Here is a 16,335-nt window from a genome sequence, read left to right on the forward strand (position 1 = left end):
CATAATACCCTAAAAGCTAAGCAAAGGAATTCTGAACACAGACATTCTTGACTTAAGATAAAAATAGCCACATTTCTGTATCTGGAGATTCTACAAAAGGAAGATGACTCAAGAAGAAGGAGAGATGAAAAATGTAAATCTTCATAATAGCAACACTACTGAAGGATGAAGAAATGGAAGGTACACATCAAAATCCTTGTAGTTACCCAAATTACCATCTGGTAATCTTAAGTTTTAACAGATACTTATGAAAGAGGAAAGAAATGCCAAATGTCCAAGAACAATTTCTAAAATGGCATGACATGAAACTCTAGATTGGCATTCCAGGCTGAAGTAGCAAATGAGAACAACATATTAGGGTTCTCCAGAGAAACAGAACCAATAGGAGATATAGACGCATATCAGGAGATTTATTATTGGAAATTGGTTCCTATGATTATAGAGGGTGAGAACTCTTGTGATCTGCCACCTGTCACTGGTGTAACTCCCAGACCTATTTCAGAAGACCTTTGTCCCAGCACAAAAAAAGGCAGAGAGCAAATTCTTTTTTTACCCCTCTTTTTTTCCCTTTCTATTCAAGCCTCCAACAAACTGAATAATACCCACTCATGTTAGGGAAGGCCATCTGCTTTATTCCATCTACCAATTCCAACATTAATCTCCTCCAGACACAACCTCACAGACATACCCAGAATAATGTTACCAAATATCTGGGTATCTTGTGGCCTAGTTAAGTTGACACACAAAATTAACCATCACAGACAACAAGGGAGCTTTTTAAGTAGCACCAAGAGAAGGACAGACCTATGTGTGGGGCCATGGCCCAGTGAGGAGCAGTGTATGGAAGGGGAAAGGGGCAGGCTCTGGTGTGGACATGGGAGAGCTGGGGAGGGATTCTCTCTTCTGTTCCCAATTGTGACATGACCATGAGCAAGTTCCTTAATCTCTGCAGGGGGCCTACATTTCTACTTCTCCATATAAATGTGACCATTTCATATATTTTATAATAGAGATCATAATTTCTATTTCCTAGGATTGGTAGAAATAAGTCATATCTGTAAAGAATTTAGCACATGGCAAATACCCATGATGTGAGTACTAAACTGTTTCCTAACAGAATAGAAAGAAACAAATTTAAAACATTCAATAACAAAGCAAAACTTTTAATAGCACAGCAAAAGCATTCACTTTTAACTTAGATATGGTCTTCTTCATTAGAAAATATCTCAAAACTAGAAATATAAATAAGTTCTCTTCAAAAGACTTGAGGCTTTAAATATGCTGGTCAAAACATGGTAATTCCTCATTGCTTTTGATTTTTCAAATCTCTAGATCCAGATGAATTAGAATTTATAATTACTAATATCCAAGGAATTTTGAACAGGAGTATAGGGACCAAAATCTTCAGGAGGAACTTGAATGAATGAATGTCCTAATTTTCAAGAGGGGGCAGAGGTGGATTCTGAGAACAGCAGACTCATAATGAAAGAAAATGCAGATATTGAAAGCCAAGTGAATTGTTTTAACTCATAGATACCCTGCTTAAGACAATTCTAGCTCTCTTGATCAAGAAGGTGTTTTGTAATCACTTAGAAAAGGAAGAGATAAACAGCTAAAACTAGTGTTGATTTGCTAACAAGTCATACCACACTAATTTTGATTCTTTCTTGGAGAAAGTTAATTTATTAAGAGATCTAGGAGAACCATATATTAAATCCAGGAGCCTAGGAGCAGGCAATACTCACAACTCCAGCATATGGGTGGGCAAGAGATTCACAGGTACCCAGCATTGAAGATGAGAAATGACAAAAAATTCAGAGTTGAGAACTCCATGATCAGAACTAGGGTCTGAGGAGCATGGTCAGAGCTAGAAATAGAGTACATGCACAGAGCTGGTCAAGCAGGGCAGTTAGTTTCTAAGATGGATATTAGCATGCAAAGGGCTATGGTCTCTGGACCATGAGGTTCAGGACAGGCAGGGGAAGGTGGTGAACTACTGTGCAATTGGAAGATATTGCCACCAACTCCACGGAGAGGCCTGGAGCTGGAGTGGCCTTTTAGAGACATCCTGAATTGAGAAAGAGACAAGGTCTATCTTTTTCCCACCATGGGCTAGTCACTGGAGGTGAGCTAGTGCCTGGGGAGGGATGTGCCTATGGGTAATGCTGCAGCCCTTTTAACAGAGGGCAATTCCAGGAGAGACACCCAGCTCTGAGCCTTCATCAGCTGAGGGGAAAGCATCTCTGTCTGCAGGAGGATGGTGGTGCACCACAGTACCCACTGAGTCTCCACAACACCAAGGAAGATTGCTTGCAGCCCTCTTGGGCCAGGAGCAGGGCTGAGATTGGAGACAGTGGTGGTAATTGTGGAAAAATCAAGGACTTTTGTCGATGGATCAGCAATTTGCTAGCAAGTTATTAAATTCTTTGAGCTCCTGGTTTCGGCCATATTTATAGAACACTTAGGGGTAGAATTAAAATGCATAATGTATAAAAAAGAAAGAAATATCAGTACGTTGATGAAAGAGTCAGAGAGATCATTACAACTTGGAATGATAGGGTGAAATAGAGAATATAAAATTTAAAAGGGATACATATGAAATATTTAATAAAGATTCCACAGTTAAATTGCACATATACACACCAGGAAAGTAAATAATGATGGCAGATACTTACTGAGTACCAAGTACTTATCATGAGCCAGGTCTTAAGCTTTGTACTGTCTATACTATGCAACCAGATACCACAAAGTACTAAACCCCTTTACAGGGATGATTTCATCATTAATCCTCTCAGCAAACCTGTGAGATAGGAGCTTTTATGACCCTTGCTTTTCATAGAGGCGAACTTTGGTTTGGGAGAGTAAGTAATTCTACCCAAGGTCACTTGACTGGGAGGAGGTAGACCCAGGATACTGAGAACCTCGAAACACAAAGCTCTTACATGTGATGACCACATCAGGCTACTCTCTAGTATTAGAGAAAAGAAACTAGTATATAACAAATCACATGTTGTATCATTTGAACCCCACATCCGTCAAGATACATAAATTGCAGGTAATAAAAAAAATCAATTTAAAGATTTAAACACAAGAGAAAGTAATTGGCTCATATAACTGGAAGTCCAGAGATAGGATGTCTTTGAGGATTGACTTAGTCTAATGGCTCCATCTCTATTTTCCTGTAAACCTTTCTCTTTGGCCTCCAGTGAGGCTGGCTTCTTCCCAGGCTGAAAGTGACAACCTCACAGCAGATCCAGGGCTCACTGGATCCAGACAATAAATCCAGACAAAGAGAGAAAGGGTCATTTCCAAGACCTCACCCAAAAAAATGAGAAAGAATTTTCCCAAAGTCCCTGGCTCACTTCTACTTCCATCTCCCAGGTCAAAGTTATTAACAGATCAAGGACATAAGATCATCTTTAGACAGATTGGGCCATCTTAGGAATTGCAAGTGGGGTCAGAATTCCCTGAGGTACACGAACTTCCTGGAAAAGGGGTAGATACATGAATAAAGTTAGGGTTCTTTTTTGGAAGAAGAAAGGAAGGAAGGAATGGATCCTGGATAGATAATCAACCATGTCTGATTCAGAGAAATAAATTCTTATCTCACCTTCCTTTTGCAGATGATATGTGGCTTTAAAACAGTTCTTGTGAAAAGGCTGTGATTTTTGTATTGATAATAAATTTAATATGAGCCAAATGGATCAGATGGTCAATGTAAATGTATCAGATGGTTAATCTTGAGCTCATTGATAAGAGCAGTTAAAAGAAAGAATAGCTTTATTGTATTCAATTCTGGTCATATCAGAACCACAGTATCAACTCCAGATGTTGTGTTTAAAAAGAAATATTAAACAAAGATCATAGAGGATGTGGAAGCATAGCAATAGGCATGAGAAGGGACTTGGCAGGTTCAAATCTCAATTCTGACATTTCCTTTTGTGAACTTCAGCAAGTTGTATAAACTCTAAACCTCAATTTCCTGAGGTTAAAATAGGAATATCTTACAGAGTTGCTGGGAAAATCAAGAAAGACCAAATTCTGCAGAGTCTCAGGAGCATAAAGTTTACTTGGATGTCATGGTCTCCAGACCCTAGCTTTTGTTGGATTTGTCCAGTTCAAGAATTGTGTAGAAGGCCCCAATGAGCTCATCTGGCACTGACCCTAACCTGCCTAGACATAAATCTTGGTCTATTTCTTTGATTTGCACAGAAAAACAAACAATTCCCTCAGTCTCCAGAATCAGTATCAGTGGGAACACTGGACAGACACATGCAAAACAATGAAACCATACCACTAGTTTATACCACACACAAAAATTATCTCAAAAGTAATGGAAGACTTGAATGTAAGATCTGAAATCACTAAACTCTAGGAAGAAAACATAGGCAGTAAGCTCCCTGACATCAGTCTTAGTGATGACTTTTCAAGATTTGACATCAAAAGCAAGGACAATACTAGCAATAATAAACAAGTGGAACTCATCAAATTAGGCAGCTTCTGCACAGCAAAGAAAACCATCAACAAAATAAAAAGACAACTTACTGAATGAGAGAAAATATTTGCAAATCACATATCTGATAAGGGGTCAATATCCAAAACATATAAAGAACTCATACAATTCAACAGCAAACAAAACCAGTCCAATTGAAGACTGAGCAGAGGATTTTAATAGCCATTTTTTTCAAAGAAAACACACAGGTTGCCAACAGGTACATAAAAAGATGCTCAACAAAACCACAATGAGATATCACCTCACACCTGTTAGAATGACTGCTATCAAAAAGATAAGAGATAACAAATCCTGGTGAAGTAGAGAAAAAGGAACCATTGTGCACCGTTGGTGGGAATGTAAATTGATGCAGCTCCTATAAAAACAATATGGGCGTTCCTCCAAAAATTAAATATTGAACTACCATATGATCTAGCAATCCCACTTCTGGCTATCTATCTGAACAAAACGAAAACACTAACTCAAAAAGACATCTGCATCCTGGTGTACATTGAAGCATCATTTATAATAGCCAAAATTTGCAAATAACGTAAGTGCCCATTGACAGATGAATGGATAAAGAAGATATGGTGTATGTGTGTCTAATATTACTCAGTCATAAAAAAATCTTGCCATTTGTGTAACATGGATGACCCTGAGGACATTATGCTATGTGAAATTAGTCAGAGAAAGAGAAATAGCCTAAGATATCACTTACACATGTAATTTAAAAACAAACAAAACCAGGTTCATAGATATAGAGAACAGACTGATAGTTTCCAGAGGCAGAGGTTAAGGAGATGGGCAAAATGGGTAAAGGGAGTCAAAGGGTACAAACTTTCAATTATAAAATAAATAAATCCTGGGGATGCAATGTACAGCATGTTAACTAGAGTTAACAATACTGTATTGCATATTTGAAAATTCCTACGAGAGTAAATCTTTAAAATTATAATTTAAAAAAAAGTTAAAAAGAAAGAAAGAAAAAAAACCACCAAATACTCAGCTCAAAGAATAAAGAGCTAAACAAGTATCAACAAATTTCAGGAGACTTGGGATAAAATAAAACTACCAGAGAGAACAGGTCCCACAGAAAATACAACCAAAATGCCAAGTATCTTAGATAAGCAATAATAGACACTAGAAGATAATAGAAAATGATTCAGAAATTCTGAGAATGGAGGCACCTACATAGTCCAGTCAGTTAAGTGTCCAACTCTTGATATCAGCTCAGGTCTTGATCTTGGGTTCAAGAATTCAAGCCTCACATTAAAAAAAAAAAATTCTGACAATGATTTCAATCATAGAATTCTACCTCCAGGTAATCTACCAAACAAATGTGAAGCTGCTCAAAAGCTTAAACATGTGTGTCTCATGCAACCTTTCTCAGGAAACTACTGGAGGATGTGTCCCACCAAAACTGAGCTTAAACCAAGAAAAAGGAAGAATGGGATCCAGAAAGCAGGAATCCAAGAGAAAGAAGTGAGAGGATTTGTTAGGATGCCACAGCAGGATCAGACAGAAACTATGCCAGACTGCAACACATGTACAGAAGTCTCCAGCAGAGGTAGAGTGCAGCAGACTGGCTGATGTGCATCACTGTAACATTATTTTGACTTTTTAACAACTTTGTAGTTGGGGAAGAACTATTAGGGCCAGTGGAAAATTAACCAAATAGAAAGTGAAATAATTACTAATTCAGCAGGGCAAGTGAGAAGGCTGTTCAAAAAAGGAAATGTAATCATAATACATATATGGCTAAGCTGTAAACATATTTGCATAGTTGCAAATAACACTGGATCCTAATTTTATCCAAAGTTGTGATAAATCTATTGGTAGAATGGGAATAGGAGAGGTATGGGAAGCAGTGGAGAAAAACGAATTAAATCACCAGCTTTCTTAGTAGGAAATCCACAGGAAAATCAGCAGATAAATCTAGAAGTAGTGGTATATGACCATGTTAGTTAGAAGTAATTAGCAAAAGTAGCTAGAACTGAAAGGGTTTGTGTCTAGAATAGGATATGGGAGGTGAGGGGAAAGAGAGGATAGAGAACGGCTACTGTTCCTTATAAGTTTTATTCAGCATATGTACTACTTTGACATAATGAAAATTAGATTTTAAAAATATGAGTGTGTTTTTACTTCCACAATTTAACAGATACCAAGACAAGCCCAATTTCAATGTCAGAAACTTACAAAGCTTTTATTATATACATTTTGTTGAGAATCCTTTTTTCTTCCTTTGTTGATCCAGAAAAAGCCAAAGACAGTTTCCTGTTACAGAATTTTTGAGGAAGGACAAATAGTATGTTGCTTTTTGAGAAAAGAGTGTCTTCTGATTTAGAGTTACAGAGTTTAGTGTCATTTTTGACTTGTAAAAGATAATATATTGACAACCAAATTTTAAAAGTGTGAGTTTCTGCTTGGAATTCAATTTTGCCTGCCAGTTGATGAATGTGTTCTTTTACCTACAAAACAATAGTCCTAAATGGGGAAATAATGTTAAACATGGAGTTTAAACAAAGGTTTTGAATAAATAAGTCTGATTTGAATTGAATTACTCATTTGAATAAATGAGTACTTGGTTTTCAATACTGTTGGATGGCAGTACATATTAGAGTTAAGAATAGGACAAGTAAATAGCTTCTGTAGAGTAAATTAAATGGAATGACCAAGACAGAACAAATGTTTTACAGATATAGAATTATGTTCATAAAGCCACCCAGAATTCAAAATAACCCTAATAACACAAACCAGCCTGATGTTTAGAAATCAACAAACAACATGAAAGAGATAGAAGATTCACATCTATTCTTTCATCTTTGAACATGAAAAATAATCATATAAAGACAAAAATGCACACTTCTACCACATGTATTCAGCATACTGTCAGAAGTTCTAATCAGAGTAATTAGGCAAGAAAAAGAAATAAAAGATCCAAATTGGAAAGGAGGATGTAAAATTATCTGTTTGCAGATGACATGAATTTATATACAGATAACTGTAAGTTTCCACCAAAAAAAAAACACAAACTGTTAAAGATAATAGATGAATTCAGCAAAGTTGACAAGCCAAACTAACATGCAGAAGGCACTTGTATTTCTGTACATTAAGAATGAACAACTGAGGAGGGGAGGGGAGGCGGGCAAGATGGCGCCCGGAGAGTGATTCACCCTAGTTACGTCCAGCGGCCGCTGAGACACCCGGGCGGGGGGTCCTGCCCCCACTGCCGCCCGTCCTCCTCTCCTCCCGCCCCCGGAGACGCCCCCTCCTTCCTCCCTCTACCTCGGGGTGGGGGTGGGGGAGCGGGCCTGGTTCCCGGGACACCATGTGGGACTCGGAGGAGGAGAGCCAGGACCGGCAACTGAAAATCGTCGTGCTGGGGGACGGCACCTCCGGGAAGACCTCCTTAGCTACGTGCTTTGCTCAAGAAACTTTTGGGAAACAGTACAAACAAACTATAGGACCGGATTTCTTTTTGAGAAGGATAACACTTCCAGGAAACTTGAATGTTACTCTTCAAGTTTGGGATATAGGAGGACAGACAATAGGAGGCAAGATGTTGGATAAATATATCTATGGAGCACAGGGAATTCTCTTGGTATGTGATATTACAAATTATCAAAGCTTTGAGAATTTGGAAGACTGGTATTCTGTGATGAAGAAAGTGAGCGAGGAGTCAGAAACTCAGCCGCTGGTTGCGTTGGTGGGCAATAAAATTGATTTGGAGCATATGCGAATGGTAAAACTTGAAAAACACTTACGGCTTTGCCAGGAAAATGGTTTTAGTAGCCACTTTGTCTCAGCAAAGACAGGAGACTCTGTCTTCCTGTGTTTTCAGAAGGTTGCTGCTGAAATCCTTGGAATCAAGTTAAACAAAGCAGAAATAGAACAGTCACAGAGGGTGGTGAAGGCAGATATTGTAAACTACAATCAGGAACCTATGTCAAGAACTGTTAACCCTCCTAGGAGCTCTATGTGTGCAGTTCAGTGAGCACACTCTACCTTTGCACCAGTATTCCTGGCTGCCCTTCACCCCCGCCCCCATGGCCAGAGGCCTCTAGAAAGCTGCGTTATCAGTGGCCATCTCTGTAGCATTCAGTTAACACCTTCTCCCAGCTTCCTCAGTGCACACCGCCGCCACAGCTGACGCAGCTCCTTGGCCTGAAGGATCAGCTTCAACTGTGGGACAACACTCTTGGAATCCAAAATGGAAAGCCTTTTCTCTGGAATTAAACTGCTTCACTGAAAAAGAATAATTTTGGTTCTCTTTACATTCTCCCTTCTTTTTTCTTCGACGTGAACTTTTTTAGACAAATATGAAAACAATACAGGTCTTGATCAGCAGCCTGGATTTGGCACTGCACAGTTTCATTCTCTTATCTGAACTACCTGGCAAAGTGCGTTTCATAGTGCAAACACTTAAACAAGTAATATATTTTATCAACAGATACTTCAGAAGGCATTCTTTTGCTGTCTATTGTGAGTGAAAATATATAAAGTTGTATCCAACTGAAAATGCTTGAAATAAAGCTGTAATAGATATATTTTTTTCATTTTTTTAAAGAAGGCCTAAACTGTTTATATTGTAACTGTAACTCACAAAGTAGTGAGTATTTGCTATTGTATTTTTATTACCATGTCATTATGTATCGTGTAATACTCAGGTTGGATGGCTTTATGAAGTTTGGTAACTGTTCAGCTGTTGCTCCACATGGACTTCCTCCTCCAAACTGCCCAAGAGCACTCCCAGAATGAGTCCCGACTGTTGTTGGATCATTGTGGATCAGACTGTACCTGATGTTCAGATGTTCTTCTCCTGCAAATAAACTTATTTCAATTAAAAAAAAAAAAAAAAAGAATGAACAACTGAAAAGTAAATTAAGAAAGCAATTGTTTAAAATAGAATAAAAGAATAAAATTCAAAAGACTTGAACATTCAAAACTATAAAACATTGCTCAAAGAAATCCAAGATGATATAAATAAATGGAAAGTATCCTATTCATTGGACACTTAATATTGTGAAGATGACAATACTTCCAAAAGCAATGTATGGATTGAATACAATCTTTATCAAAAGCCCACAGGATGAGCACTGGGTGCTATTCTGTATGTTGGTAAATTGAACACCAATAAAAAATAAATTTATTATAAAAAAAACCCACAGGAAAACCCATCCTAAAATTCATATGGAATCTCAAATGATTCCAAATAAACAATCTTTAAAAAGAACAAAGAGGACTCATACTTCTAGATTTCAGAGCTTATTACAAAGTTATAGTAATCAAAACAGTGGTACTGGCATATGGATAGACATATAGACCAATGGAATAGAATAGAGAGTCCAGAAATAAACATTTGCATTTATGACTAGTTGATTTTTGAGAAAGGTGCCAAGACCACATATGGAGAGGACAATCTTTTCAACAAATGGTTCTGGAAAACTGGACATCCACATGCAAAGTATAAATTTGACACCAGACAGAAAAGTTAACTTAAAATGGGTTAAAGATCTAAACTTAAGAACTAAAATTATAAAACTCTTAGAAGAAAAAATAGGGCAAAACTTCATATTGGATTTGGCAATGATTTCTTATATATGATACCAAAACACAAGCAACAGAAGGAAAAGTAGATAAGTTAGATCTCCACAAAAAAATGTTTTAAAGAAAAAAAAATGTTTTAAAGATTTATTATCCATTCTAGAGATGGGTAGAGGGGCAGAGGGAGAGGGAGAGAAAGAGAATCACAAGCAGATTCTCTGCTGAGTGTAGAGCCCAACATGGGGCCAATCCCATGATTCTGAGATCATGACTTGAGCTGAAATCAAGAGCCAGAGGCCCAAGTGACTGAGCCACCCAGGCACCCCTAGATCCTAACAAAATTAAAAAATTTGTTCCACAAAGGACACTATCAAGAGACTAAAAACACAACCCACAGAATAGGATCAAATATTTGCAAATCATATAACTGATAAGGGATTAATAAGCAGAACACATAAAGAACTCTAAAAAACAAAAACAGGACTTGAATAGACATTTCTCCAAAGACAATATGCAAATGGCCAACAAGCAAATGAAAAAATGTTCAAAATCATGTCATCAGGGAAATGCAAATCAAAACCACAATAAGATACCATTTGGATAGTTATTTCCCAAAAAATTGAAAATAACAAGTATTAGTGAGGATATGGAGATAATGGAATCCTGGTACATTGCTATCAGGAATATAAAATGGTAGTCTGTGGAAATCAGTTTGGCGGCTCTTCAGAGTTAAATATGGAATTACCATGACCCAGCAATTCCATTCCTAGGTATATATCAAAAAGAACTGAAAGCAGAGACTCAAACAGATACTGGTACACCAATTCATAAGAACATTATTCACAATAGCCAAAGGGTAGAAACAATACTTTGGATAAACAAAATGTGTTATGGACATACATAATATATGGTTGAATATTTTGCAGCCATAAAAAGAAATGAATTCTGATACATGCTACATGAATGAACCTTGGAAACATTATTGTGTGATAAAATATACATATATGTAGTCTTTGTTCCTAGCTCCCGGCATTGAGCTCCTAAAATCCTGGTAATTTTCTGAGTGATAGGAATACCTGTCTTATGCTAATGCTTCCTAGTTGGGTATGGTGGGGAAAGGCTCGATAGTTTCAGGATGGAGCAGTTATCAGGAAAACTATGTGATTAGAGGGTTTAGAACTTTCAGCCTCATCCCCAACCTCCAGGGAGAAGAGAGGCCTACCAGTGGCCAAGTCAATGAATAACACGAAGATGAGGTTTAGGGGAGTCTTCTGGATTGGTGAACACATCATATGCTGGAAAGGTGGAACACACAGAAAGAAAAGGAAGTTTTGACACACTACGTATTCCCATACCTTGCCCTCTCCCATTTGGTTATTGCTGAGTTGCATCCTTTATAATAAAACTGTAAGTATGGCATTTTCCTGAGTTCTGTGAGTTATTCTATTAATTATCCAACCTGAGGAGGGTAATATGCGAGGTCATGGAAATCTCCAAATTTGTAATAGGCCAAGCAGAGGCAGAAGTGGGGGGCGCCTGGAGGCCCTATTTGCAACTGGCATGAAGCAGAAACAGTCTTAGGGGACTAAGCCTTACCTTGTAGGGTCTGTGTTACCTCACTCCAATAGTTAGTGTCAGAAATTATCATATGATCTCACTCATATGTGGAATTTAAGAAACAAAACATAGGATCATAGGGGAAGGGAGGGAAAAATAAAGATGAAACTAGAGAGGGAGACAAACCATGAGACTCTTAATCATAAGAAACAAACTGAGGGTCACTGGAGGGGAGGTTGGTGGGGAGATGGGGTAACTGGGTGATGGACATTAAGGAGGGCACTTGATGTAATGACCACTGGGTGTTACATAAGACTGATGAACCATGATCTCTACCTCTGAAACCAATAATACATTGTATGTTAATTAATTGAATTTAAATAAAATTTTTAAAAATAAAGGGGAAAAAAGAATTCAATGGAATTGTAGGAAACCCAGTGGATGTCTGAGATTTGGAAATGAAACTATGTCATCTGGTGTCAGAAAAGACACCAAATAATTTTGCTCAGTGAAATAAGCCAGACACAAAAGAATAAATATTGTGACTCCACTTACATAGAGATTAGGCAAATTCATAAAGAAAGAAGTAGAATAATGTTACCAAGGGCTGGGCAAAGCAGGGAATGGAGAGTTATTATTTAAAGGACAGAATTATTGTTTGGGATGATGGAACAGTTCTGGAAATGAATAGTTGTGATGGTTCTACAATACTGTAAATGTATTTAATGCCAATGAACTGTATACTTAAAAAGGGCTAATATGATAGATTTTGTTATGTATTTTACAATAAAAAGGCAACAAAAATATATTTAAAAAATAATAATCATTTACAAAAACATATCCCACTTACCCTTACATATCCCATATCTATTGTTTCAAAGATTCATAAATGCTATAGAGGGTCTCATATTTAAATTATTCAAAAGTATATATATATATATATATATGTGTGTATATGTGTGTGTGTGTGTGTGTGTATATATATATATATATATATATATATATATATACACACTCCTTTGAACAAAATATGACTCTGACAGTCCACAGTGGTAATATCAAGTATGTGGGGAAAGCAAAAATTGGAAAATTCTTTCTTATAGTAGAATGCCAACTAATAATAGCGTTAGAAAATCACATTTTTGAAAACCCCATAGCAGTAATTGTTTTAGGAAATAGTCAACTAAAGGATGCTAAAACTAGAGGGTGAAAGTTTGATAAGAAATGTATTCACATAGTCTCAAAGTATCTCTCCATAAACTTAATACAAAGGACAAGTTTACAGGAAAGAAACCTGGTGAGGGCCATTTTAACCAAGTGATCAAAGTTACACATTGCTAATGACACAAACCAACATTATGTGCCTCCTGATGTGAAACACTTGAAAGAGCACAGCATCATTTATGTAGTATTTCTGGAATAATGCATAACCTGAATCAAGTTATGCAAAAATATCAGAGAAAAACAGAGTGAAGGGAATCTACAAAACAAATGGTCTTCTCTAAAAATGTCAGTATCATTGAAGACAAAGGCTAAGGAATCATTCCAGATTAAAGATTACTAAAGAAATATGAAAACTAAATGCAATATGTGATCCTGCTATGAACCATGCATCAAGAGAAACTTGTAAAAAGGATATTGAGACAATTGGTGAAATTTAAATCCAGCTATAAGATTGGATAATACTAGATATCAATGATAAATGTCCTGATTTTGACCATTGCTCTGTGGTGCTATAAGTGGATGGCCTTATAAGCAAGTGTAAAGGTAAGGGGCATGGTATCTGCAATTTACTATCAGTTGATTCAGAAAAAAAAAAAAATGTAAAAAAAAAAAAAAAAAAAGAAGAAATTTTATATATATATATATGGAGAGAGAGAGACAGAGATTATATATATAGACAGGAGGAGGGGTGGGTAAAGAGAACAAAACAAATGTGATGTAACAATTGGTCAATCTGAGTGAAGGGTATATGTGAGTACTATGTAACTTTTCTGTAAATTTGATATTGTTTCAAAGTTAAAAGTTTTTTGGGTTTTTTTTTAAGGATATGAAAGATTTCCCATAGAAGTATGCCATGTTCATGCTCCTGGAGAGTCCCTAGCTTTCATAAGACTTGTGAACACTCCCTTCAAGAAGGGTTAAGAACATCCCCTTTCCATTATTACTTCTATTTCCATATTTGATCATATCCCCTCATTCTTGTAAATGGCACTTAAATTCAAAGAGCAAAGACAAAGATCTTGTGTTGAGCAAGACAGGATGACTTGCAGTTAGTCCAAGTATTGAAGAACAAAACAAAGTTTTAAGTAAAGCAGTAAAACTTAAATACTGTAAAAAATAATAGCATTTGCTACATTAGCAATGAATATTGTTCTTTCTTTCATTTTTAAATCCAATAGTTGCTCCAAAACATTATTCTCATTCATTTTATAATCATTTATTTATTCATTCTTGAAATAATTATCGATTTCAAAGAAACACTGCTAACTGCTAGAGGGGGGGAAAGCTGCAAATAATCACTAAGTGACTCTTTTCATTGAAATTGAAATTAAAATATATTTATTACATTAGAAAGTAAGGTTTACTCATTGTGGCTGAGAGATGAATATGATTGTGGGTGAAAAATGAATAAACAGTAAAACAAAAAATTAGTTTAAAATAAGATAATGTCACATGCAATTTCACAAGAAAATGAATTGCAATTTACTTTATTTTTATGTTGCTTAATTTTATATACATTAAACACATCATACATATATACCTGTTATACAAAAATCTATACAAAAATCCAAGTAATTTAATGTCTAAAAAAGGAAGAGGGAGATACTGCATTTGATTTCTGGTACTCTTCCATTTAAATACTTTTAAAATTCAGATTTCAAGGAGACAACAAATTGAAAGCCATTAATTTTTCAGAAAGCTTTGTGTTCACATAAATTTATCATTCAAGTATATTTTTATTGAAACAATAAACCATTTGACTCATTGCAAAATCAAGCTAAATAAGCCATGATATTGAGCAAAAGCAGAACTTTCTTTTGCTCTGCTTTTATCAGCCTAAAATCAGCTTCTAACGTATGAAATGCAGAGCACAACAGTGATTTTTAACCTTATACTATTAAATGCCACATTGCATAGCTGACAATGCATAACACACCCTACATGGTCTATCTACTGATTCTTAAGAAATAGAATACTAAAAATAATTATTAAAAATTTTACTTTTCTTAATTTCTTTTTTGTTCAACTTGAAAAACAATGTATATTTTCCGTGGGCTTGGCAACTTGACATCATACCTAAAGAAATAATTTAAACATTGTGTGGGCCAATATATATAAATAAACTAAAAATTCTTGGTACTGTTTAATTCAGTAATAATTTCAGTTCTACAGTTATCAATCACAGCAAACATAAAGAATTTAAAATTTAAAAAAGAATTTAAAATAATATTCCTCAACATAGTATTAGCTTGTTTTTAAAAAGTGAATTGTTGAGGCACCAAAACATTATATGATTTGCCCAAGGTCATGAAAGGAATGAGGGACAGATGAAAGTATTTCTTCTCTAACTTCAATGTCTATACTAAATTATGCCATCTTGCAAAATCTGTTGCAAAATAAGCTCAGTGCAACAGAATCAGATTAGATGCATTACTTTAGGAATGTTTGTAAACCTAAATTGTTATTAATGAACTTAGTTTTTAAAATCTATATGTTTATTATTACATTATCAGGAATTTATAAAAAGAAACAGGATCATTTTCTGAATTATTAGGCATGTAATAAGTTACTATTTAAATTTGACACTATTGCAAAAACAAAATCAACAATACAATTTTAAACAAGTTCAGTGAAAGATGCTTATTAACATTTTCTTTAAAAATACTAATGATAGAACCTACAAAATTTAAAGGACAGTACAACAAACACAAACATACTAATATAAATGTATTAAATTGTCTTCTAGTTGATCTTTTGTTTTTTATGAAAACGTTCTAACAAAGCGCTCATAATGTTTCCAGGTATTCTTTGGTGTTTATCAATCAAAGCTTGAACAGCATTCTTTGTCTATTAAGAAAACAAAAGAAAAGCCATTATTCTTTTAGTTCTCAAAATAGATTTTTTATAAAGATTTTAATATACTACTTTCAAAAAGTCTTCCTTAATTCAGCACCCATCTTTCCTCAAAATGAATGATTTCCTTCTCAGAACACCCCCAGTGTAGTCCTCATACTGATTTTATTATGCTGGGAGTACAGTTAATGTTACCCGGCTATTTTCTGTACCAGATTGCACGTTCCTTAAGACACAGCTTCATATTTCTCCAGCACTGAGCACAGCAGTACTTTGCATACAATGAACACTACAAGGAATTGAAGGAAAAAAATCAGAAGAAGAAAAGTAGTAGGAAATTTTCTAGTGGGCAAATGGGAAAGGAAGTTTTACTTCTTTCTATCCATGAATAAACTTTTGTGTATTTTTCTCTCATCACTACACACCCAAACAACTATAGCAGGCAGTATAAGAGGAAAAAGTGAGGAAAACTGTAAACGAGCTGATACGCCTTTTAGTTCATTACGTCAGTTTCTAGACAGTTCAACAGGAATTTAAATTAAGTCACAGTAATGGAAAAGAAATCTAAAATAATGTTTCCCATTAAACTCATGACAAATTTAAATAATATTTACAAAAAATAAATAAATACATAAAAAATAAATAATATTTACTTTTGGATCAGT

The 16,335-nt window shown here is 35.6% G+C and overlaps 2 protein-coding genes across 9 annotated transcripts in view; one reads left to right on the forward strand and one right to left on the reverse strand.

Annotated features, from left to right (window-relative positions):
- Positions 1–7,784: 7,784 nt before the first annotated feature.
- Positions 7,785–9,037, forward strand: LOC112678463 (ras-related protein Rab-28-like). Its single transcript, XM_035708385.2, has one exon. The coding sequence runs from the start codon at positions 7,821–7,823 to the stop codon at positions 8,484–8,486; it is 666 nt and encodes a 221-aa protein (XP_035564278.1). The 5' UTR covers positions 7,785–7,820; the 3' UTR covers positions 8,487–9,037.
- Positions 9,038–14,288: 5,251 nt separating this feature from the next.
- TMEM68 (transmembrane protein 68) overlaps positions 14,289–16,335 on the reverse strand; it is a 48,232-nt gene continuing 46,185 nt past the window's right edge. For all 8 annotated transcript variants that reach the window (XM_025477755.3, XM_025477760.3, XM_025477754.3 and 5 more), the window contains one exon: positions 14,289–15,664. In XM_025477755.3, the coding sequence (XP_025333540.1) occupies positions 15,560–15,664 (105 nt within the window). In that variant the 3' untranslated portion in view covers positions 14,289–15,559. The remainder of the gene's footprint in view (positions 15,665–16,335) is intronic.

Source organism: Canis lupus, chromosome 29 (assembly GCF_003254725.2).
Source record: "Canis lupus dingo isolate Sandy chromosome 29, ASM325472v2, whole genome shotgun sequence".
In the NCBI taxonomy this organism is placed as follows: domain Eukaryota; kingdom Metazoa; phylum Chordata; class Mammalia; order Carnivora; family Canidae; genus Canis; species Canis lupus.